Below are 26,993 nucleotides of genomic sequence, written 5' to 3' on the forward strand. Positions count from 1 at the left end.
GTGTCACAAAGTATATGGGAGTTATGAGCCAAAACGCACTGTCCTTGATTATAGCGCCACCTAGCGGTGGAAATTCAGGACGACAATAGATTATAAAATATTTCGCCAGACCAAACGTGTGTGCCAAATTTGGTGAGTTTTTGAATTTCGGAAGTGCAGATTGATAATAATAATAATAATAATTAAAGCTGCAAGCAGCGATGAACGGGCCCTCGCACCTTCACGCAACTCGGGGGGCTGGCAGGACGTCTTCTGATGTGTCAATTCATTTCTATCAAAGTTAGACATCGCATGCAGGAGTGACTTGGCATATCCCTGATACAGTGCTGGAATGACATATTTCACATTTTGTATCACTTCCTCTTTCCACTAGAGGGAGTTGGAGAGCGCAGTAATTATACATCATGTTTTTGTACATCAAATATACACCACAGCATTTAACTTTCAGATAAATCAAAAGATAAGTGTTTGAGACCTACTTCCTGTCACCACTAGGTAGAACTATGAGTATCAGGAAATATGGCCATATAAATGTTTTCAGGGCAGAACGAATATGAATCATCTGAAGTTTGATGGAGATCAGAACATTTACGGCAACAATATAGCAATTTCCTGTTTCATGGCAAGACCTCAAAATTAAACCCTCTGCAGCACGCATAGACACTAATGATACGTCATGTTTGTGTACATCAAATACACACCACAGCACTGAAATTTCAGGTAAATCCAAAGATAAGTGTCTGGTAAGAAGTACTTCTTTTCACCACTAAGTGGCGCTATGACTATCACGGAATATTGTCATATAAATGTGTTCAGGGTGGGACAAATATGAATCATGTGAAGTTTGGTGGACAACGGACCATTTACTCCAAATTTATAGCAATTTCCTGTTTCATGGCGAGACATCAAAATTAAACCCTCTGCAGCACACGTAGACACAAATGATATGTCAGGTTTGTGAACATCAAATATACACCACAGCAGTGAAATTTCAGGTTAATCCAAAGATAAGTGTCTGATAAGAAGTACTTCCTTTCGACACTAGGTGGCGCTATGATTATCAGGCAATATGGTAATGAGAATGTGTTCAGGGCGGGACTAATATGAATCATGTGAAGTTTGGTGGAGATTGGACCATTTATGCCAAAGCTACAGCAATTTCGTTTTTCATGGCGAGACCTCAAGATTCAACGCTTGGCAGCGGGCGCGCCATTCAACACTGGGCAAATCCTGTGATAACTTTTGGTCACAATATAATCACGCTTACATACACCAAGTTTGGAGCCAATCTGATTAAATCTGTAGGACAAGTTCGTTAATTTACAAGCCCTGGAAATGGGCAAAAAGGCACAAAAGTGGCACAAGTAAATTCAAAATGGCGGACTTCCTGTTGGGTTTGGAGCATGGCTCCAAGAGGCTTTTTTGTACGTGATAGAGTGTTACAGGTGCCCACCAAGTTTCATACATGCAGGTCAAAGCAGCTTTGGGGGCTGCTTAATTGAAATATTCTAGGGGGCGCTGTTGAGCCATCTTGGTGCATCAAAGCACAGAAATCACATCAGACAACAGGATTTGTGACCTGTGATGTGTATGCCACGTTTGGTGAGTTTTCAAGCATCCCTTGTCCCTTCAAAACAACATCGTGTTTGATGGCGAACAAGGTGGCGCCATGGTGACAGCGTTTGATGAAAACTCAAAAGGTTCATTTTTAAGCATCATCAAGGTCTAAGGACTTAGACCAGCAAGTTTGAGGTGGGTCTGATTAACCTGCTAGAAGCGGGACATCAAAGAATGTATAAAGTAGCTTTCTGTTGCCAGAAGGTGGCGCTATGGCGGTGATTCAAAATTCCTCTGTACATGTGTTCAGGGCTGGACTGTCATCATATGTGTGAAGTTTTTGCAAGATATTCCCACATGGAGTCAAGTTACAGCAACGTTTATCATCACGGCGAAACATCAAAGTTCGCTGCCACACCATGGCCACGCCCTTTGATGAAAACTCACAGTTTCCACAATAAAGCGTCATCAACGTCTTATGACTTTTTTCACCAAGTTTGAGATGGATCTGGTCAATTTTGTAGGAGATGTACATTAAAGTCTAAAACATGACATTTCCTGTTGCCAGTAGGGGGCGCTATGTTTATCTCTAATTATTGACATGTAGATGTGTTCAGGACGGGACTGGCATCAATCCTGTGAAGTTTGGGCAAGATTGGACCATGTATGCTGGAGTTATAAACTACTTCCTGTTTAGTGGCGAGACCCCTAAATTTGACGCCATCCCACGGTCACACGCATTGACGAAAACTCAAGCTTTTGATAACTTTTCATCTTCAAGGTCTTGGGGTGAGACAGACCAAGGTTTGAAGTCGATCCGATAAAATCTCTAGGCCTGGTTCGTTCATTTATGACCCCTGGAAATGGCCAAAAATGCATCAAAATTGCACAGTAAATTCAAAATGGCCGACTTCCTGTTGGGTTTAGAGGATGCCTCCAAGAGGCTTTTTTGTACGTCTCTGAGCGTTACATAAGCCTGCCAAGTTTCATACATGTAGGTTAAACGAGCTTCAGGGGCTGTTTCCTCAAACTTTTGTAGGGGGCGCTACTGAGTCATTTTTTGGAACCAGCACACGAGACCCTTAAAATATCAAATTTTTCACCAGTTCTGAGATGTGTGCAAAGTTTAATGAATTTTTGGGTATGTTAAGCCTCCCAAAAAGGCAATTCATTTGGAGGAAGAATAATAATAATAATAATAATAAATCCTTGCATTTCAATAGGGTCCTCGCACCGCAAGGTGCTCGGGCCCTAATTAAAGCTGCAAGCAGCGATGAACAGGCCCTTGCACCTTCACACAACTCGGGGGGGCTGGCAGGACGTCTTCTGACGTGTCAGTTCATTTCTGTCAAAGTTAGACATCGCATGCAGGAGTGACTTGGCATATCCCTGATACAGTGCTGGAATGACATATTTCACATTTTGTATAACTTCCTCTTTCCACTAGAGGGAGTTGGAGAGCGCAGTAATTATACATCATGTTTTTGTACATCAAATATACACCACAGCATTTAACTTTCAGATAAATCAAAAGATAAGCGTTTGAGACCTACTTCCTGTCACCACTAGCTAACACTATGAGTATCAGGAAATATGGTCATATAAATGTTTTCAGGGCAGAACTAATATGAATCATCTGAAGTTTGATGGAGATCAGAACATTTATGGCAACAATATAGCAATTTCCTGTTTCATGGCAAGATCTCAAAATTAAACCCTCTGCAGCATGTATTGACACTAATGATATGTCATGTTTGTGTACATCAAATACACACCACAGCACTGAAATTTCAGGTGAATCCAAAGGTAAGTGTCTGGTAAGAAGTACTTCCTTTCACCACTAGGTGGCGCTATGACTATCACGGAATATTGTCATATAAATGTGTTCAGGGTGGGACAAATATGAATTATGTCATGTTTGGTGGACAACAGACCATTTACTCCAAATTTATAGCAATTTCCTGTTTCATGGCGAGACATCAAAAGTAAACCCTTTGCAGTGCGCGTAGACACTAATGATACGTCATGTTTGTGTACATCAAATATAGACCACAGCACTGAAATTTCAGGTGAATCCAAAGATAAGTGTCTGGTAAGAAGTACTTCCTTTCACCACTAGGTGGCGCTATGACTATCACGGAATATTGTCATATAAATGTGTTCAGGGTGGGACAAATATGAATCATGTGAAGTTTGGTGGACAACGGACCATTTACTCCAAATTTATAGCAATTTCCTGTTTCATGGCGAGACATCAAAATTAAACCCTCTGCAGCACACGTAGACACAAATGATATGTCAGGTTTGTGAACATCAAATATACACCACAGCAGTGAAATTTCAGGTTAATCCAAAGATAAGTGTCTGATAAGAAGTACTTCCTTTCGACACTAGGTGGCGCTATGATTATCAGGCAATATGGTAATGAGAATGTGTTCAGGGCGGGACTAATATGAATCATGTGAAGTTTGGTGGAGATTGGACCATTTATGCCAAAGCTACAGCAATTTCGTTTTTCATGGCGAGACCTCAAGATTCAACGCTTGGCAGCGGGCGCGCCATTCAACACTGGGCAAATCCTGTGATAACTTTTGGTCACAATATAATCACGCTTACATACACCAAGTTTGGAGCCAATCTGATTAAATCTGTAGGACAAGTTCGTTAATTTACAAGCCCTGGAAATGGGCAAAAAGGCACAAAAGTGGCACAAGTAAATTCAAAATGGCGGACTTCCTGTTGGGTTTGGAGCATGGCTCCAAGAGGCTTTTTTGTACGTGATAGAGTGTTACAGGTGCCCACCAAGTTTCATACATGCAGGTCAAAGCAGCTTTGGGGGCTGCTTAATTGAAATATTCTAGGGGGCGCTGTTGAGCCATCTTGGTGCATCAAAGCACAGAAATCACATCAGACAACAGGATTTGTGACCTGTGATGTGTATGCCACGTTTGGTGAGTTTTCAAGCATCCCTTGTCCCTTCAAAACAACATCGTGTTTGATGGCGAACAAGGTGGCGCCATGGTGACAGCGTTTGATGAAAACTCAAAAGGTTCATTTTTAAGCATCATCAAGGTCTAAGGACTTAGACCAGCAAGTTTGAGGTGGGTCTGATTAACCTGCTAGAAGCGGGACATCAAAGAATGTATAAAGTAGCTTTCTGTTGCCAGAAGGTGGCGCTATGGCGGTGATTCAAAATTCCTCTGTACATGTGTTCAGGGCTGGACTGTCATCATATGTGTGAAGTTTTTGCAAGATATTCCCACATGGAGTCAAGTTACAGCAACGTTTATCATCACGGCGAAACATCAAAGTTCGCTGCCACACCATGGCCACGCCCTTTGATGAAAACTCACAGTTTCCACAATAAAGCGTCATCAACGTCTTATGACTTTTTTCACCAAGTTTGAGATGGATCTGGTCAATTTTGTAGGAGATGTACATTAAAGTCTAAAACATGACATTTCCTGTTGCCAGTAGGGGGCGCTATGTTTATCTCTAATTATTGACATGTAGATGTGTTCAGGACGGGACTGGCATCAATCCTGTGAAGTTTGGGCAAGATTGGACCATGTATGCTGGAGTTATAAACTACTTCCTGTTTAGTGGCGAGACCCCTAAATTTGACGCCATCCCACGGTCACACGCATTGACGAAAACTCAAGCTTTTGATAACTTTTCATCTTCAAGGTCTTGGGGTGAGACAGACCAAGGTTTGAAGTCGATCCGATAAAATCTCTAGGCCTGGTTCGTTCATTTATGACCCCTGGAAATGGCCAAAAATGCATCAAAATTGCACAGTAAATTCAAAATGGCCGACTTCCTGTTGGGTTTAGAGGATGCCTCCAAGAGGCTTTTTTGTACGTCTCTGAGCGTTACATAAGCCTGCCAAGTTTCATACATGTAGGTTAAACGAGCTTCAGGGGCTGTTTCCTCAAACTTTTGTAGGGGGCGCTACTGAGTCATTTTTTGGAACCAGCACACGAGACCCTTAAAATATCAAATTTTTCACCAGTTCTGAGATGTGTGCAAAGTTTAATGAATTTTTGGGTATGTTAAGCCTCCCAAAAAGGCAATTCATTTGGAGGAAGAATAATAATAATAATAATAATAAATCCTTGCATTTCAATAGGGTCCTCGCACCGCAAGGTGCTCGGGCCCTAATTAAAGCTGCAAGCAGCGATGAACAGGCCCTTGCACCTTCACACAACTCGGGGGGGCTGGCAGGACGTCTTCTGACGTGTCAGTTCATTTCTGTCAAAGTTAGACATCGCATGCAGGAGTGACTTGGCATATCCCTGATACAGTGCTGGAATGACATATTTCACATTTTGTATAACTTCCTCTTTCCACTAGAGGGAGTTGGAGAGCGCAGTAATTATACATCATGTTTTTGTACATCAAATATACACCACAGCATTTAACTTTCAGATAAATCAAAAGATAAGCGTTTGAGACCTACTTCCTGTCACCACTAGCTAACACTATGAGTATCAGGAAATATGGTCATATAAATGTTTTCAGGGCAGAACTAATATGAATCATCTGAAGTTTGATGGAGATCAGAACATTTATGGCAACAATATAGCAATTTCCTGTTTCATGGCAAGATCTCAAAATTAAACCCTCTGCAGCATGTATTGACACTAATGATATGTCATGTTTGTGTACATCAAATACACACCACAGCACTGAAATTTCAGGTGAATCCAAAGGTAAGTGTCTGGTAAGAAGTACTTCCTTTCACCACTAGGTGCCGCTATGACTATCACGGAATATTGTCATATAAATGTGTTCAGGGTGGGACAAATATGAATTATGTCAAGTTTGGTGGACAACAGACCATTTACTCCAAATTTATAGCAATTTCCTGTTTCATGGCGAGACATCAAAAGTAAACCCTTTGCAGTGCGCGTAGACACTAATGATACGTCATGTTTGTGTACATCAAATATAGACCACAGCACTGAAATTTCAGGTGAATCCAAAGATAAGTGTCTGGTAAGAAGTACTTCCTTTCACCACTAGGTGGCGCTATGACTATCACGGAATATTGTCATATAAATGTGTTCAGGGTGGGACAAATATGAATCATGTCAAGTTTGGTGGACAACGGACCATTTACTCCAAATTTATAGCAATTTCCTGTTTCATGGCGAGACATCAAAATTAAACCCTCTGCAGCACACGTACACACTAATTATATGTCATGTTTGTGAACATGAAATATAGACCACAGCATTGAAATTTCAGGTTAATCCAAAGATAAGTGTCTGATAAGAAGTACTTCCTTTCGACACTAGGTGGCGCTATGATTATCAGGCAATATGGTAATGAAAATGTGTTCAGGGCGGGACTAATATGAATCATGTGAAGTTTGGTGGAGATTGGACCATTTATGCCAGAGCTACAGCAATTTCGTTTTTCATGGCGAGACCTCAAGATTCAACGCTCGGCAGTGGGCGCGCCATTCAACATTGGGCAAATCCTGTGATAAGTTTTGGTCACAACGTAGTCACGCTTACATACACTAAGTTTGGAGCCAATCTGATTAAATCTGTAGGACAAGTTCGTTAATTTACAAGCCCTGGAAATGGGCCAAAGTGCACAAAAGTGGCACAAGTAAATTCAAAATGGCAGACTTCCTGTTGGGTTTGGAGCATCGCTCCAAGAGACTTTTTTGTACGTAATAGAGTGTTACAGGTGCCTACCAAGTTTCATACATGCAGGTCAAAGCAGCTTTGGGGGCTGCTTAATTGAAATATTCTGGGGGGCGCTGTTGAGCCATCTTGGTGCATCAAAGCACAAAAATCACATCAGACAACAGGATTTGTGACCTGTGATATGTATGCCACGTTTGGTGAGTTTTCAAGCATCCCTTGTCCCTTCAAAACAACATTGTGTTTGATGGCGAACAAGGTGGCGCCATGGTGACAGCGTTTGATGAAAACTAAAAAGCTTCATTTTTAAGCATCATCAAGGTCTAAGGACTTAGACCAGCAAGTTTGAGGTGGGTCTGATTAACCTGCTAGAAGCGGGACATCAAAGAATGTATAAAGTAGCTTTCTGTTGCCAGAAGGTGGCGCTATGGCGGTGATTCAGAATTCTTCTGTACATGTGTTCAGGGCTGGACTGTCATCATATGTGTGAAGTTTTGGCAAGATATTCCCACGTGGAGTCAAGTTACAGCAACGTTTATCATCACTGCGAAACATCAAAGTTCGCTGCCAGACCGTGGCCACGCCCTTCGACGAAAACTCACAGTTTCCACAATAAAGCATCATCAACGTCTTATGACTTTTTTCACCAAGTTTGAAGTGGATCTGGTCAAGTCTGTAGGAGATGTACATTAAAGTCTAAAACATGACATTTCCCATTGCCAGTAGGGGGCGCTATGTTTATCTCAGATTATTGACATGTAGATGTGTTCAGGGCGGGACTGTCATCAGTCCTATGAAGTTTGGGCAAAATTGGACCATGTATGCTGGAGTTATAAACTACTTCCTGTTTAGTGGCGAGACCCCTAACTTTGACGCCATCCCACGGTCACACGCATTGACGAAAACTGAAGCTTTTGATAACTTTTCATCTTCAAGGTCTTGGGATGGGACAGACCAAGGTTTTATATTGTTGTGGAAACAGCTAAGAATAGTTCGGGAGAAACAATTTATCCGAAGAGCATGGCGTAGGGCAGGGGGTGTCCTCATTCCTAAGGAGAAGGAGTCTGTGGACCTTAGCCAATTCCGGATGATTTCTCTCTTGAATGTGGAGGGGAAGATTTTCTTTAGTGTAGTAATGCAGAGATTAGCTAGCTACTTAGAAAGGACTAGCTTAATAGATACTATGCTGCAGAAGGCAGGAATACCAGGTTTTGCAGGGTGTTTAGAGCATACTAGCATGATCTGGCACCAGATTCAGGCAGCGAAGATTAAAAAAAGGGACCTGCATGTAATATTTTTAGATCTTGCAAATGCGTTTGGTTCAGTACCGCGTAGCCTCATTTGGAGTGCGTTTGACTACTTCAAAGTGCCACAGGTAGTTGTTAACTTAGTGAAAGCATACTTTCAGGATATTAGGTTGTGTCTAAGTACGGCAGGTTTCACAACAGGTTGGCAGAGGCTAGAAATAGGCATCATGGCAAGGAGTACAATTTCTCCATTAGCATTTACTATGGTGATGGAAGTAATCATCAGGGCTTCTAAGTGGGTGGTAGGTGGGGAGAGACGGCAGAACGGGTTGCATCTTCCACCAGTTAGGGCTTACATGGATGACATGACACTGGTGACCACAACAATGCCATGTACAAAGAGGCTACTAGAGAAGGTAAATAAGAACCTCAAGTGGGCCAGCATGAAGATCAAGCCTAGTAAGTCTAGAAGCATCTCGATACGTAGAGGGAAGTTAAGTGACAGGAAGTTTGTCATAGATGATGAGGAATCCCAACAATGAGGGAAAAGTCAGTAAAGAGCTTAGGTAGGTGGTACAATCTGGAGTTGAATGATGAGGAACAGGTGGTGAAATTTAGAAAAGATGTGGCTGCAGGATTGAATAGAATAGATAAATCAGAACTATATTAGGAAGTGGTTGGGCGCTCCTAGGTGCCTAAGTAGTGTTGCATTGTGTGGAAAAGGGATACTTCAGCTGCCAGTATCTAGTTTAACAGAGGAATTTAAATGTACCAAGGTCAGGACAGAGCTCTTGTTATCTGGGATTGAGGACGTGGTAGTTAGGGCCCAAGCAGGAAACCTGCGAGGTCCCTATTGTTTTTCTCCCGATTATTTATATGTATACATGTATATATATATATATACATGTATACATATAAATTTGGTTGATGTATACATATAAATTTGGTTGATGAAAAAAAAATAAAAAATTCCGCCCATATGATTGCATTTTTCACTACCTGAACATACCCCAAAACTCAACAAACTTGGAATATAAGTCACACCTGGCGAAAAATTTTATAATCTATTGTCCTCCTGAATTTCCACCACTAGGTGGCGCTATTATTAAGGAAAGTGATTTTTGGCTCATAACTCCCATATACTTTGTCGCATATTCAAAAACCTTATATTCACGAATTCAGTGAATGGTGCTGAATCTCGTGATATAGGCAAAGCCCATTTCCGCCTGCGTTTCTTTTTCGCAAATTCGCAAAATGTTGCAAGCCTACTTTTTCAAACTCCTCCTAGGCAATTTCACCGATTTGCACGAAACTTTGCACACAGCATCTGTGGACTCTTCTGACAAAAAGTTATTAAAAGAATTTTGATATTCCAAAGAATACTCAAGTTATTAAATAACAGCTTCCTGTAGATTTTGTTCTAAACAGGAAGTGTTGCATATCTCCACATTGGTGTGTACGAATGACATGAAACTCAGTTTACTACTTCCCCATGAGCCCCTGAGGCTCTGTGCAAAATTTTGGGTAATGGCCACAAGGTGGCACTCTTTAAATTGAAGTATTTTATATCTCAACATCGGTTGGGCGGATTAAAACGAAACTTGGTATAATTATTGTCAATGCCCTCCTGAGGATATTTGATGAAGGACTTACCGATCCGCCACTAGGTGGCGCTCTGGTGGCCGTCTAATTTAATATTTGGCACTGTGCCAACACCATAACACTGGAAATAAAATTGATAGGGGTGGTATAGACTGGCCCCTGTAACTCACACATCAAAAATGACCAGCAGGTGGAGCTATTTTCAATGCAAAAGCATTTTTGGGTAATAACTCCCACGTAATATGTCGAACATTGTTAAACCTTCTATTTACATGTTCTCTGAATTCAGCTGAATTGTGTGGTGTAAGCCACGCCCACTTTTGCGGTAATTTTCCATTCGCTAAATCGCGACAAATGAAAAACGTACTTTTTCGAACTCCTCCTAAGCGATTTGACCGATTTGCACCAAACTTTGCATGTAGCATCTGTGGACCCTCCTGACAAAAGGTTATTAAAAGAATTTTGATCGTCCAAAAAACGATCAAAATATAAAACAAAAAATTCCTGCACATTGTTTTCAAAACAGACAGTCTTTCATATCTTGACCAAATACAGTCTGATTACCACAACACTTTTGCTAATTGTGTTCCATGGCCCAATGAGGGTTTGTGCAAAATTCGGTGCAAATCGGCCAATAGGTGGCGCTCTGGTGGCAGTCTAATTAGTGTGAAAGGAAGTAAATTGGAAAATCTTCAAATCCTCTTCAAAACTCATCGACTTTCAACCTCTTCTTGTCCTTCATACTTTGAGCTAGAGACACCATGTCAACTTTTAAAGAGTCAGAAGACCTTGAACTATTGGGCATGTATTCAGCTTCTACTTTTTGGAAAAATACATACGTGGGTTGGGTGCCTACCTGTACACTGGAAATGTAAGTAAGGGATAATGTTTATTTTTTTATTTATTACAGCTGACAAGACTTCTAGTTAGGAGTGTGGTTCCAAATCCAACCAAGGGGAGGAAGTGGAACCCAAGATCGGCAGTTCAGGAGTCACAGGCAGCTCTTAGGCATGCAGAGATTGTAGGTAATGTTCAGTTTGGTCGGGGAGGCCTGGGGCTTGGCTCAGGCAAACCGGTATGGAATAAAGCAGGTCTCAAATATAAAAGAAAGCTGGTTATGGAACAGATATGTAGACAGGAGGAGATATTAAGGGGTGCAAAGGTAGTGGCCCAGGCTAAGCAGGGACAGTGGTTGAATTGGGAAAGTGCAGAGAAGAGGAAGCTTAGTTGGAGGGACCTGTGGAGAATCGTATTAGATTCCTGGTAGGGGCTACATACGATGTGTTACCAACCCCCCAGAACCTAAAACTGTGGGTAAATGGGGACCCGTCATGCCCATTGTGTTCAGGTACCGCAACTTTAAAGCATATTTTGTCAGGCTGTAAAGTTAGCTTGTCATAAGGCCGATATACATGGCGACATAATCAGGTGTTGAAAAGTTTAGCTGCAGGCATCGAAGGGAAATGAAGACAGGTAAATTCAGAGGGTTTTAAGAATATGAGTTTAGCAATTCAGTTTGTCCGTGAGGGGGAGAAATACAGAAGGAATAAGTTAGTAAGGAGGCAAGGGTGTGGCCGCCTGGAAGGTGCTTGTGATTGGAAAATGCAAGTAGATTTAGGGGGAATGCTTGTTGTTCCCCAGGAAATAGTTTGTACCAAGCAGAGGCCTGACATAGTGTTGTGATCAGTGAGTCAACGTATAGTTTATTTCAGTGAGCTGACAGTTCCTTGGGAAGACTCAGTGGAAGAAGCCTATGAAAGAAAAAAGCTTAGGTATGCAGACTTAGGAGCAGAAGCTGAGCAGCAAGGATGGAAAACTAGGATTTGTCCAGTGGAAGTGGGATGCAGGGGATTCATAGCAAGATCAGCTGTCTCGCTCCTAGGGGAACTCGGAGTGTGGGGACAGAGTTTGAGGAAGACAGTGAAGGAAATGTCAGATGAAGCAGTCAGAGCTAGTCAGTGGATTTGGATGAGGAGGGATAATGTCAGTTGGGGGCCAGCAGGGGAAACTACTAAGCAGGGTACATAACTCCTTGAGATCAGGTGGAGAGATCCACCAATCAGTCCTCTCAGGAGAAAATGCAGGAAGAGGAGGGTTACTTAAGTGTGGGAGTGGCCTATTTGAATCCTTTTTGTTTGAGACCATGCTACAAGGTGAGTGTGTTTGCTGATCTTGGGAGTTTATCTTCTCTATCTCCTTTAACTTTAGATTATATTGGAGTTATGCTATGTAATGTGTGAAACAGAGTATTGTGAATGCTAGGATAGGTAGTATCATCACTGTCTCTACCTGGAGTTCGCATGTACGGAGCCTGGGTTTGTTGAAGGTGGCAGTGCTGTTTGGGCTGAGAAAGCCATGTGTAAGTAAGGTAAAGGACTAAAAGACTACTGTCTAGCCTCTTGGTGAAAGGAGGTTCCCACCTGATGACTCCAAAGACATGTTTGTTATCACTGCTCACTGGTCTGTATTGTTATGCCCAAACAGTTTCCTATACAGTTAGCACTTTCAGTGGCCGTGGAAAGTCAGCCATATTTAAAAAACTGAAGACTAACAAGACCTGCCAAGACACATTCAGAATTGGGAAGCTCCTGGGAGGTCTCAGATGACCTATTTCACATGTCAGATGGACCTGCCTTCCACAAACAGAACTAAAGTTAACACGCTTCGCTACCAGCTATTTTGTGCAAGGCGTGAGAAATAGACTCCAGTCAGCTTCCACCTTGTGAAGATTGTCTCTACATGCATGCCTTATGAGCAAACTATTAGGCTGCTATCTGGCGGAGGAGTCTGGAGTGCAAACCAAGTGTACCAAATCCAAAGGATCATGGATGGAAGATCCATGATGGGGATCTGGCCACTGAGTGGATGCGAGGTATGCCTGCACCAGAGGCTGTAATGGACCTACTATCATGCTCCTGCTCACGAACATGTAAACTTTCAGAATGGCCATGCCTGCAAAGTGGTCTGCATTGCACAGATATGTGTGAACTACAAACCTGCAGCAACCAGGCAAATGAGTTGGAATGTTTTCCGGAGCTGAATGATAGTGATGTGGACGATGAATGATGTTAAATGCTCTACTATTTTATGGCTCTAGTTGGTCTAAATTCTAATTAGTGTTCCTAGCATTGACATTATCTCTGTGCTCTGCCTGATGCCATCTCTCCCTCTGTTTTAAGGACTCACCAGCCACAGCTCCTGTCTCTTCTCCACCTGATTTGAAGTCTGCCATTGCTGTCTCTCCATGCTCTCTGCTGACATTCAATTTCAGTATAGTGTTAGTTAGGATGAGGGCAGCAGGTGGCCCCCCATATTTTAGGATTGCCTACAATGGAGAAATAAGGCACCTCCTTCCCTCTGCTAGCCTGGGAGTCCGCCTTAGGCAAGCGGTAGCACTCCCTTTGCCTCCTACTTATGGGTCAAATAGCACCTGGGCAGCTCTGAGTGCTAGTAGGCCTACTGTAGGCTACTGTAACACTGAGTATTAGCACAGTAACTGCGTAATCAATTTCCCCTCCTTGTGATTGTCTTCATTAACAAAATTGGTACATATTTAAATAAAATATTTCAGAAAATTTGTAATACAAAAAATACTTGTCTTAATGTGAGTGATCAACTGGGCAAGTTACATGGGGATATCTATTAGTTATTTTGTCACCTTATTTGTAGTGTTTTACCTACACGGGTGTAAGTTTGTTCACAGAGTGGTAACTATAATTAAGCTACTAGATAGGCAGGGCTATCATACCAAAATATAAACTAGAGACCTGTAGAGAGATAAAAAATGCCAAAATTGTTTGGTCCCCATGGGTGATAGGGGCCTACCAAGTTGTGAAAATGATCCATTTAGCCCCTGGACTAATAGGGCCCCATTCTATTTGTCTCTTTGAAGTTCTGGCTGCACTAGTTACCTGTCAGGGGCTGGTGACATCAGATGGTGAGGTGAATAATCTAATAACCTACTTTTATGATAAGATGACATTCTTTGGCACACATAAATGCAATTTTGGGGTGATTGGCTTATTTACATTAATAATGGCAAACACATATATACATGCCTTTTGGATTTTTCATTCCTTATTCCATGTCCGCCTATAATTCATGTGTGTTTAGGTGTATACATTTTTTAAAAGGAGCAAGGTACTGATAAAATCTTTGCTGCATTGTGTGCAACAATTGTCTGTGAACATTCAGTCCAAATTTGGTGACATTCTGATAATTATTTCCCAAGATTCATGTGATAAGGCAGACACCGTCCCTTTTGGAGAAGCCTCAGTTTTGACTATTTTCAATTTTGGGGAGGACCCAAAGATCATCCAAAAAATTTTATTAAGCTACTACATAGGCAGGTCTATCATACCAAAATGTAAACTAGAGACACAGAGGAAGTCAAAAATACCAAAATTGTTTGGTCCCTTTAAGTGATACCAATTTGTGAAAATTAGCCCCCTTGGCCCCTGGACTATGATCAGAATTAACTCAATCAACTCTGAATATGTTCAGCCTGGGGTAATGGTGAGCACCAAAAGCCATCATCAATGGAGTGCAGATGACATGATTTTAATGGCAGAAAGCGACGTTAAAAGCAGAGCCGCTTATTTCACCCCTACTGAATTGGAGATTTTAATGACTGCAAAAAAAAAAAGAATAATAGGGCAGCAGCACCTAAACAGTGTGAGGTGGCATGGGAAAATATTGCAGTGTGTTAATAGGTATGTGTGTGATGTTATGTAATGTGATGTGTCAAGTAAGAACTGGTAAGAAATTTTGCTTATACTTACTTCGTTTTTGCAATATTAGGCTGAGGATAATTGAATTGCTGTGAAATGACTTCCGCTTCATGTGATATCCTTTATTCTCATATGGAGGTTTGATGTGAGCCTTACAAATGCAGCCAGTTACACCACTTAATCTTTAAATATATGAAAAGTATTCATAAACCATTTCATAATGTATCCACATAGATTCATTTCTTGTTAACACTGAAAAACCTGCCATTCTGTGGAATTCTTTTCTGCTGATCCTTTCTGATTTATGCCCTGGGAAAATCACAAAAAAAGGCAAGACAGAGTCATTTTCTGACATTCTGACAAATTGTTGCCTTGCTGATGTGTTCAGTGTCTCTGATGTTATAAAGAAAACTGCTGTTGCTGAAGAATCAAAGGGCAATGCATAAAATTTGTTCCAATAATAATGTCTTTTGACGAAAACACAGTTTGTACAATAAAGCACAATCAAGGTCTTATGGCTGTTTTGTAAGAGATGTACATCAAAATATACAACATAACATTTCCTGTTGCCCGTAGGAGGCGCTATAACATTGACTAATTAATGGCATTAGATGTGTTAAGGGAGGGACAGTCATCAATCATGTGAAGTTTGGGGCAGATTGGACCATGTATACTGGAATTACATGTAACTACCAAGTTCCTTACATGTCGGTGAAACTAGCTTCGAAAGCTGCTTCGTAGGGGTTGCTACTGAGCCATTTTTTTGCACCTGAGCATAAGACCCCAAAAATATCAAATATTTTACCAGATGTGATGTGTGTGCAAAGTTTTATGAGTTTTTGAGTATGCTAAGCTTCTCAAAATGTGAGTCATTTGGAGAAAGAAGAATAAAAATCCCTTGGATTTCAATAGAGTCCCTGCACCGCATGGCGCTCATGCCCTAAAAATGCAGGACACTGTATCTCTGGGGGCATGTTATTTCAGCTCCAGGCAGAGCAGTTCAAGTTACCAATCAATTAGTTTGAAGGCTCTGAGAGTGATCAAAGAACTACTGTCTTGCAAACAAAATCACTTATTCTGAAAACCATCTGTGCTAACAGTGCAGTAATAGCATCTAGTGATGTAGGACTTACCTTCAAGCACATTTATTCTGTACTTTTTTCCAAGTCTTGGGCCTGATGAACTGAAGCATGCATACAGTCCTGAGTTACTGCACTTGAGTCCAAACAACTTAAAATATCTCTCTTCTTTATAGGTTTTAAAAGAATTGGCCAGTGGTATTACATCTGTACACTTTGGGCAATTCCGAGGGAAAGAAGGGCAGTAACACAACCCTAAGTTCTCTCTGCTGGAACAGACAAGTGTTACTGAAGCATTCTTCCTTGCATTGATGGTTAGCTCTGAACCCAAAGTACCTGGAATGACAAGTTACATAGATATTACTGTTGTGGACACAGATGATAGTCTGAGTTTCAAATTCATGTCTTCTAGTCTGCATATATGTTTGTCTTTGCCCTCCATGCTCACCCCACTTTTTTTCAGCTCTCTACCAAAGGCTCAGAAAGCATTTTTATCAAACTACCACGCTCTCTCTCCATTATCTGCTGAGTGTAGTGGCTTGTAGCTGACATGGAAAGCCTGATGTCTGACACAACAGTAGCACTCAAAACTTTCCATTCCTTATCAGATGCAGGAGGATGACAAGATTAATGACTCTATCTTTACCGACCGGTGCTTTACAAGATAATGCAATGGAGGCATGTTTAGCACCACAACTGACAGGAGCCTCTCCACCAATAACCAATACTGTCTCCCACAAATTTTATTTTGGTTCTAAATGCAATAGAGACATGTTTAACTTTCTGAATTTACAAAGGGTACTGGTATCAGATACAATGGGGAATTAAAATTTGAAGGGTATGTGGTAGTGGAGCAAGTAAGAGCACCACAACTTACAGGAGCCTCTCCACCAACAACCAATACTGTCTCCCACAAATTTTATTTCGGTTCTAATTTACTTTGTCAGATATGTTTTGAGGAAAGATTATATCTGCTTTGATTATGCATTTTGTCTCATGCTTCAAGTGACTTTGTCATGGCCAGATTAACCTGTTGGGGCCCTGGCGTAAAGCTTCGCTGTTGCCAGTAAAGCTGAGTGGTATCTTGAAACGCCTACCAAAGAGGAAGTCTCCACATCCAACTTTAAGCTCTCTCAGGGGCTAGAAATTTGAAGTACCCATGTATTAATTTGATTCAATTACAACTGTATTGAAGTAATGTGACAGAGATACACATTTTTCACAGACTCTGCCTGCTACACCAGCTGCCAAGATAGAGGAATGGACTTGATCAAACTAACTTCATGGGGTAATAACTCCATAAAAACTGCATGAAAGGTATTTTTAACCCTCATGCTCAAATTTACTAACATTGTTTATCCTTGGTGTCAGTTTGACCCCAGCAATTTTAAAATGATTATATTGAAAATTGTTACCCAAGGTTATGACTCAGGTACTTAATGTTGTGGTGGCAAAATTACAGTAAATGAACAGTTTTCAAGAGTCAGTGCTATCTGTATAATTCCCATAACACAAAAGTCAAAATATATGGCGCTCAGGTGGTTTGACATCCCTAAGACACAACATCTCTTGAGGCTAGCAAGGACACTTGTTGTGGGAACCTTCCTTTAACCCTATTCCCATCAGGCCTCTGTTGTATTTCTCACTGCTGTCACAGTAGGGGTAAACTGAGCAATATACATCATACATCATAGCAAGACAAAAATAAGGTCAAATGCCATATTTTCCATCACACTCCACACTTTTTAGCATTCTCATGCTAAACCATGAGCATGGAAAATTCTCCATTATCTAATAACCTTATGACCTACGAGTACTGCCCGCACCAGCCAAACGCCAGTACCAACGGCCTCCAATAAGGGAGATGAAAGTTCAAGCAGAAGTCACAGGCCATAAGCACAGGCAAGCCAAACATCTCCCTCCCTATGTGGCGAAGGAGAAGGTAAAAGACTTGTCCGTCTGACTACACTATCTAATAAGGGAACAAACCTCTATATGATGAAGGCAAAAATCCCTTATACTAAACTTTAAACTAAAGCAAGATAAACATAAATGAAAGAAATGTCATCTTTAATGAGAATACACAATAGTAAAAATCAATAAAGGGAACACTGACTGTCATGCAAAACAAGTAAAAAATGGAATAAAAAATATGAAAATGAAAAACTGAGTAAATATGGTGTTTACTAAACTAATGTTAAGTATAATTAAAAGGTAGTGTAAAGTAAAAATGAATGTGATTTGCAAAGCAAGTTTCAAATCAACAAAAGATTTCTCTGCATCAGGAGTCCAAATGACATGATCAGATGCTTTCAGGCCTTTCCCATGAGCAATTGCTGCTAATGGTGCCTCAATCTCAGCATAATTAGGAACCCATTGCCTGCAGTAGTCCGTCATTCCTAAAAAATGCCATAACCTGTTTCTTGGTTTCAGGTTTCGGGGTCTTTTGAATGGCTTCAATGCGCTTGGATGTGAGGGTCTTTCCCTCAGGAGAGATCACGTGACCCAAAAATGTGACCTCTTGTGCCACAGTTGAAACATTTTCATTGTCTTTTTTTCCTCCTCTGGACTTTCCTTTCCGTCCTCCCTGTAAGTCCTGCAGTTGAGGCAGCTGCAGTTTAGCAGTGAGGCGGTCCCTTTTCTCCAGTTTCTTTGCCGCTTCCTCCTCTCTCTGACGCTGGAGTTCATCCCTCTGACGCTGGAGTTCCGCCTCTGCGCCCACAGCGTGTCTCTCAATGTCCGCGAGATCTGCTGTTGGCCATGTGAGGAAAACCCGTATATATCCACAATCTCTGGTTTTAGTCCATTGAGGAAAAGCAGACACAGTTGAGTTGTGTGTCTTTCACCCTCTTTTCCCTCAACTTCTTCTTCTTCTGTCAGTCCACCATACTGCATCGCTGCTTGTCTCAGGCAGTATAGATAAGCAGAGACATTCTCATCTGCCCCTGCTTAACCGCCACCACTTTTCCCCAGTCCAAACGAACAGGGAATTTCGTTTTCAGTCTTGTCATCAGCCGAAGTACAATGGCTTTGTATTCAGCATTGGCAGCGTTCTCAAATTCATGGTGGGCCAGTCTGACATTTCCAGTCTCTGCAAACAAATCAGCCACCTTTTGCCAGTCATTTGTCATGTATCGTGACAGCATACGTCTCAGTTCATTGATGGTTGGTCTGTACTGCTGAATCAACAACAGCAGTCGCTCCCCAAATTTCTCTCCTCCCTCTATGATGAGTGGCAGAGTCGCCATGGCCTCCATCATGTCACTCATGAGCCATGGTCTGTACACGAGTTGTTTCTCCGTTCCCACCTGCCACCTCCATCATAGGAGCAACCATCATCATCTTCAATTCCTCTTCCTCCTCCTGTCCATCTCCTTCTTTGAAAACTTTTTCGCTGCGCAGGGCTGACGTGGAGGTAGGATCCGGGTGAGGTGGCACATCACAGCTTCCGTTCTGTGCTTTCTTTTTTGCTTTTCCCTCTACCTTTGGCGCTGATGCAGAGGAGACGGCTGCTCCCTCCAGGTCAGGTAGTTCCTCCAGTTCAGGTAGGTCCACGTACGGTGGGGGCCGTGTAGGCGAAGCCGAGTCGAGGTCCGAATCCAGCTTCGAACACTGTGCTGGGAAACCTTTGGAGACCTGCCTATGCTTGGCTTTCCTCATCCAATTACCAAAAGCTGACCAATCTGCCTGGAACTTGACTTTACCCCCAAACTTCCCTTCTCATCCCCTTCTTTCTAAGTCTGTTAACCTCACCTCTAAAGCCTCTAGCAGTTTAACACTCAGGCTGCCTGTTCTCGGAAAATAGCACTTATTGACCCACAGATCTAACTGAGCCACGCTCTCCTTCCCATAATTAATCTCCATTAACCTCACGTTGGGAGCGCCATAATCAGGCTCAATTCTCCCTTTGAGGATTTGCTCTGTCCAGATCCCATTGTAATCAAACTCTCTGTTTTTTCTTTTAGAATTAGAAGTGAATCAAATTTGTGGAAGCAAAAATCAATCTCAAAAAAATGCACAAACTTATCACTTTAAAGGAATTATTTTTTTTCCTTTTACCCTAAAACGCGCACGACTTACAAAAAGGAAATGAGGAAAAACGTGCTTCACTCACTCTGTCTGTCCCACTTTGATAGCAAGTGTTTCTACTTCTCCTCTAACTCAGACAGCTTCTCACCACCTTTTCTTCCGCCTTTAACGGCTGAAATAATCAGGTGTCGTGTTAGGTTCCTAACCTACACTACTTTTAGGTCCCTGACCTAAACCGAGCTCACCACTTTTCCTGCACTCCGCTTCCCAGAAACAGTGCCTGGCACGTCTGCCAACCTATCTCAATAGGTGGAAAAGATTTTCCCCTGCGCAATCCTAAAACTCACCCAGAAAGACAGCAAGGTGTTGACAGCCACAAGGTTCGTTGGACCCCAACGGTGAAGGGAATCCCAGTTCTCAGACGTCAGGCCCTCTCAACCTTCCTTTGTGGGGGAGTTTGAGGTGTAAGAGCCTCGGCTCTTGCTGTGCACAGTCTTCACACCTTCAGTCCAGAATTCCAGAATCTGCTCACAGATGAGGTCCATTCGTGTCGCCAACTTTGTGGTGGCAAAATTACAGTAAATGAACAGTTTCAAGAAAAAGTCTTCACACGTCGTCTGTCTTTCTTGAGTTTTATTAAGCATTCATTAATGGACTCACACACAGATACAACCGCATGAACAGTCAGTCAGTGAGTGAGGGGCGATGTCCTCTCACCCTTCTATCTTTATAGTTCCCATAACGAGTGAGTGCTATCTGTATATTTCCCATAACACAAAAGTCAAAATATATGGCACTCATTTGGTTTGACATCCCTAAGACACAACATCTCTTGAGGCTAGCAAGGACACTTGTTGTGGGAACCTCCCTTTAACCCTATTCCCATCAGGCCTCTGTTGTATTTCTCACTGCTGTCACAGTAGGGGTAAACTGAGCAATATACATCATACATCTTAGCAAGACAAAAATAAGGTCAAATACCATATTTTCCATCACAATGTTTATTTGTTGACTACCTAAAAAGCCATAAAACATAACCCTCCATCCACTTCCTTATAAATCCAGAATACCCATTATTTGACTATGGAAAAAATATACAAATTCCCATATAATCTCACCGATTGACCTAAAATTGGAAAGAGAGATTTCCATCGGGTTTTAAAGGATTTATATTATTTCTATTATATTAATACATTAATATATTTCTATTTTATCTATGATATCATTATTATTATTATTATTGTCTCTATTATTTCTTTTTTTTGTTATTTATAACATTTGGAAAGGAAAACAATTTTACTACTTTTAAAGGGTTTTTTTGGGGGGAATTTTTCCTTATGACCCTGTGAGGGTCCGAAGGACAGAGGGATATCGTATGCTATAAAGCCCTCTGAGGCAAATTGTGATTTGTGATATTGGGCTTTATAAATAAAATGTAATTTAACTGAAATCCTCAGAACATCAGTAACCTTGTGCTTTGCACCTTGTAGGGTAGTCTCAGCCACCACTGTGTGAATGTCTGTGTGAATGGGCGAATGTGACTCATAGGGTAAAAGCACTTTGAGCAGTCGGAAGACTAGAAAGGCACTCTGTAGTGCAAGTCCATTTAAAATTTACGAATTGATGGTGTAACAAAGAGCTCAAATGCTGACTTCATGTCTTTTTCATGGCTGACAGCATATCTTGTGGGGCCTGGAACTGTTTTGATAAGTTAGCAGCACTAAGGGCGGCTGTGCCTCAGAGGTAGAGTGGGCCGTCCACTAATCGGGAGATTAGCTGTTGGATTCTCCTCCAGTCTGCATGTGGACGTATCCTTGAGCAAGATACTGAACCCCAAATGTGTGAGTGTGTTAAAAACTGAGTAGCAGGTGACACTTTGTATGGTGGCCTTGGCCACCAGTGTGTTAATGTGTGGGTGAATGGGTGAATGTGACTCAAAGTGTAAAAAGCACTTTGGGGAGTCAGATGACTAGAAAGGCTATACAAGTGCAGGTCCATTTCCCAGGTCCGTTACTAACTCTCCTCTGTCATTCAAGTGGGGAGCGGGACCATAATAACTTCCCATTCTTGGAAGGTAACATGTCTGCTGGTGGTTGAGAGACAACAGGAGGATCAGTACTAAAAGTCGTATTCTCATCAGAGGAGGATACATCATAATTATGGTCCTCCTCAACATTCACAAATGTCCTTTTGGTAAATTTAATAAACCAACTTGAAGAAGACTTTCTGTCGAAACCTCCCAACCAACTTGGGTGGCGTTACCAGAAACACAGATGTTTCGACAGAAAGTCTTCTTCAGTGTGAAGAAGACTTTCTGTCGAAACCTCTGTGTTTCTGGTAACGCCACCCAAGTTGGTTTATTAAATTTACCAAAAGGACATTTGTGAGTGCTGGCTTCTTTTCTTTCTTTTTTCTGCTGCTTTTGGCCGTGCACCTGTTGAGTGGATTTATTAGTGCTTGCTTCTTTCCTACGTGATTTTCCTCCTCAACATTATCTTATGTCTCAGACACATTCTCCTCTCTCTCACTTTCACTGTCAAACGCTGTGACACAAGCTCACTGGCAGAAAACATTTTCTTAGAGGTCATATTCAATTGAGAGAGTGCATGCAGAGAAAGCTCACAGAGCACAGACGACAATGTGTGCAGGACACTGAAAACTTAACTTAACTTAACTTATTTGTTATGCTTACCCATAAACTCGGATTAGTCATTGAATATGGCGCAAAAACAAATAAATAAAAAAATGAGGCGTTAAAGGGCAATCCTATCCTCACAAATGGAAATCATGTTAACTTGTTTATGGACAGAAAACATAACACAGCAGCTGAACCTAAGTAATATATATCTTAATTACACATCCACAGATGTAGGGAGAGGCAGACAATATGTCAATTGGTGTTCACTTAAACCACAAGGCATCAGCGTTGTCACATTTGAGAATGATCAGTCAAAACTGATAACAGCCTTAAAGTTACAAACCAACATGCTCATTGGGAGGGAGGAGTAGAGAAAGACAGAAACAGTCCCAGTGGTATCAGCTTTGCATGAACAGTGAAGAAACATAGTCATGCTGTTCTGTGAGAAATTAGATTTATTGAAGACACAGGATAGAGACAAGGAGTGGGAAGTAATGAGAAAAAAGAGTATAATTGCAAGGCAATGATTCTTGATGTACATATTAGGTTTGAGTCATCCAACAGCAGTTGAAAGCAGAGCAGCGCTGGGCAGGGAAATATAAAATAGTAAATGCCTCTGTTCTCAACAACAAGGAAAATGTTCTTTGGTGGCATTTTAGTTGGGTTAAAAGAAAATGACAAATAGGAAATGATAAAATATTACAAATGCTGTGTGTTAACAACTCAAAAGTGAAAAGACTCTGTTACTGTCTGTAAATGTGTGCAAATTATTAAAGAAATGTGTAAACTAATGTATAGGTAGCCTGGGCACATTTACTGGCACATCAGCTTAGTTTACGGTATGATAATTAGGGTTCAAGCCTGAAGGGTTTAAACCCTGTTTTTGAGTTGGTTTGTCATTTTTATTCATTCATGCCATGAGCTGGAAATTATTTGCAAATGCTTCCCAGCTGAAGTGACTTTGATCAGCCTTGTGAAGTTGAAAACCTGCTTGCTGCAGCCAACAGAGGTGCTACCTGCTGCTGGCTGACAGGGCTTGAACCCTTGGCTTCGGGCTATTTTAGTTAAGCTATGCAAAATTGCAAAATAGCAGGGATGATGCTGGTCTAAACCCTAACAAACAGCCTCTGACATGTAAGATCATGTGTTGCAGTTCCTTCAAAATGCTCAATATAATATGGCTCAAAATAACATTGTTAAAAACATTACACAAGTTTAAGATCTTGTGATATGAAAGAGACAGAGTGATAATGGCCAGTGGGATACATGGCATGAAAAGAAAATCCAGCTGTCACAGTACAAGAAGATTTGTGAAGCAGCAAAGTATTTCATGGATCTAGAACAATTTGCATCTCCATTTAGTGCAACCAATCTTCCTTTCTGCTATCCAGTATCTCTGGAAGAAGCAAGAAAAAGGTGCTAATGGTATTAAGAGATTATCTCCTCAGCGGAAGCATCTGAATTTGTCAAACCCATTTAAAATGAAAACTGAGATTGTCCCTTTATCATGGATGTCAGAATTGATGTCGCAATGTGACAGAATAAATACTATAACTGGACTTGCTTGAGTTTGTCCAGTTGCCTACAATATAGCACTGAGAATTACCATGACATGGATGACACCAAAGTGTTTTAATGAAACAGTAAGTTCAAAATTACTTACCCTCTACAGTAAGGAACAGAAAAATGAGTTTCACAGCACAGCTGTTCATTTCGTATCTTGCAAATCCAGACTCTGTAATGATCAATATTTAGTTCAGTGCATTAAGGGAAGTCTTTGCGTTTCTTGTGCTTTTTAAGTCTAAGTATTATCTACATCCTCTCAAAAGTAAACACTTCATGCAGCTACTGAGTTGAGCAGGAAACCCAGTCAAACTTGTTGCCTAAGTGGAAAGTTGTGGTTAACCACACAGATGGAGGACATGAAGGTTAGAATTCACTTGAAGTGATGCAATCATATTAGGCCTAAAAATACTACAAAAAGTCCTCCAGACTGAGACTATCCTCTTCCCTAAAAAGTATCAATTATGTTAGTAAATGCTCAAAAACACATGTCCAAGACAAAAATTGATAAAAATGTGTCGTGTGTTATTGCCTTCTAGAATTATACAAATTCATATTTTTGTTCAGACATAAACTGACATAATTGTCAGTACCTTCCAAAACTCTTACAAATGTTTAAAAGTTACATTAGAGATTTATGAAACTTTTCTGATATTCTGCCACTGTAATTAAGGTTTGGTTTAACTGTTCTGCTATATAGAATTGGCCGTGTGAAAACTCATGGCATCATTCACTGCATTTAAGCCTGACATTGATCTTTATCTCTGCCATTTAAGTGATCTGTATACTTATAAAACAAAGCCAACAAAGCTTAACTGTTATTTCAATGGATTCAGACAGCTCTAAGCCCACAAAAATAAAAGAAGTGTGCTAGCATTTCTTCTATTTACTCTCACCAGACAATTTTGTCTGACCCCAAAAAGTTCCCAGATCAAAAGTGGTATACATCAGTGTATTATAGACATATAAAAATAACAACACAAAAGTTTTTACATGCTATTTTTCTTTTTATGCATCTACTTTAAAGATAACAGGTTTTATAATACTCGGACAAACGTTTATTAATTTATAACCAAATCTGTGCCAGGCCACACAGTTCTGCAGTATTGCTGTAACCCTCCATTATTCAAACGGCAGAAACATTTTGGGGACATATTTCAGTTGCTTTGTTAAAAATACCCAAAGAGCTTAGCAATCTTTGGACAAAGCGCTCAGCTCAACAGTTATGAAGGTACGCCTATTTATGTGCTGAGCCCTGCCCTCTCTAAAATTCCCTAGTCAATATCTTCAAAACGCAATGAGATAAACACGTTTTTGAAATTTTTTGATAAGTAATGATGATCCACAGAACATTTGGTACTAATCAGGCCTACAATTCAGGAGGGCATGTCAAAAATGTGTTTTCCAACAAATTTAAAATTGCAGAAAATCTAAGGCAGACCTAAATGGTTCCTAGGGCTTTAGAGCACATTGAGCTGGACGTTTTTGTCAAATCTCAAATTTCAAATTTCAATCTGATTTACAGTGTTAAGGGTGTGGGCATTTCCAATGCTGAATTTTCTGCCTTAATTTTAGAGCCTCCATTTGGCACCATATTTTTTGAGCAGCATTTGCACGCAACTTTCATTGGTGAAAATGTCATGTTTCTGTGATTTACAATCTCACACAAATTTGCAAAATTATTTCTGAAGAAAAAAAAGCCCTTGGGCTTTAACATATTTTATTAAATTTTATACAAACACAGTCCTTAAGTTTCAAAAGCGTTCTCTTAACTGACAAGATGTTGCGTTCAGTTGAAACGTGTTTTGCTTGACTACATTTGCACTGAAATTTTTATTTCATTCAAGATCTGGAATGCATCCCACGTCTATTAATTTATACACAATTAGTGCTACTATGTGAAAGGCGTAAAAAGTTATCCTGGAAAATGCAAAGATTCAGACCACCTGCAGGATGGCAAGAGCAGGATTGGAGCTCTTAACCTTTACATTACTAGTCAACAATCCTACCACTCAGCTACTGAGGAAACAGATGATTGTTGCAGGTCAAAGTAGGTTTTGACAGGGTGAATTATAAATTGAATGAAATTTTATTTTTTTTTACTTGAGTTGAATATTGGATATTTAAGATTTGTCTAAGGAGATTGGGGATTTCAGTTTGAAAATTAATGAAGTAGTGGAGGATATGGCATGTCAATATTTAAACCACAACAGTTCACAGCAAATCGGAAAAAAACCCAGAAGATCTACCCAGGCACGGGTAGTTTCCTGACAACCTGTCTAACCCCGCCCACCAGCTCCAAGCCAGAAAGCCAAACCAGCCTCAGAAGCAGAAGGCAGAGGGAGAGAGAGGTCACAAAAGTTACAATATTCACACCAATTTACCTGCTGTTAAATGCATAACATGCCACATATCACTTTTACAGAGTCAGGAGTGATCTACAAGGTGTTTATACAGACATTGAGACAGTAAGGATACCCCTACAGAAGAGGGCACAATAGTCACTTAAGTGGATATGTGTGTTTTTGTGACAGTTATTTGTCTAACTACATAGGGCTGGAAGGAAATAGAAAAAAAAAGAACCATTCTAGTTTAGTTTTATGTTTTTCCACATTTGTGCATCAAAGTCAATGCATTCCAGGTGACAGTTATTGTTACACTTAAAAAAAAAAAGGGTCACACAATTGCGTCCTTGTTATATCCATCTGTTCAATAACTTGGTAGTAGTAGTACAATTCACCAGATGCCTTTTCCTCAACCGCTCCTACTTGCTTATGAAACTCAGACAAAACTTTGACCTGAAAGAGTAAGCTTTCAAATTTCAGATTGATGTACAAAATGCTGGCACTTAAATTCTTGGATGGAATTCATGTATGACAGGCTAGGTCATC

The 26,993-nt window shown here is 40.9% G+C and overlaps 1 protein-coding gene across 1 annotated transcript in view; it reads right to left on the bottom strand.

The window, feature by feature from the left end:
• The window catches only part of LOC144462470 (uncharacterized), an 81,895-nt gene extending 57,533 nt beyond the window's left edge, over window positions 1-24,362 (bottom strand). The window contains exons 1-2 of the mRNA XM_078166262.1: window positions 24,203-24,362; window positions 15,927-16,208 (exon numbers count right to left, since the gene is read on the bottom strand). Coding sequence (XP_078022388.1) covers window positions 15,927-16,208; window positions 24,203-24,251 — 331 coding nt within the window. The 5' untranslated portion in view covers window positions 24,252-24,362. The remainder of the gene's footprint in view (window positions 1-15,926; window positions 16,209-24,202) is intronic.
• Window positions 24,363-26,993: the final 2,631 nt, after the last annotated feature.

This window comes from Epinephelus lanceolatus, chromosome 1 (assembly GCF_041903045.1).
Source record: "Epinephelus lanceolatus isolate andai-2023 chromosome 1, ASM4190304v1, whole genome shotgun sequence".
NCBI lineage: Eukaryota > Metazoa > Chordata > Actinopteri > Perciformes > Serranidae > Epinephelus > Epinephelus lanceolatus.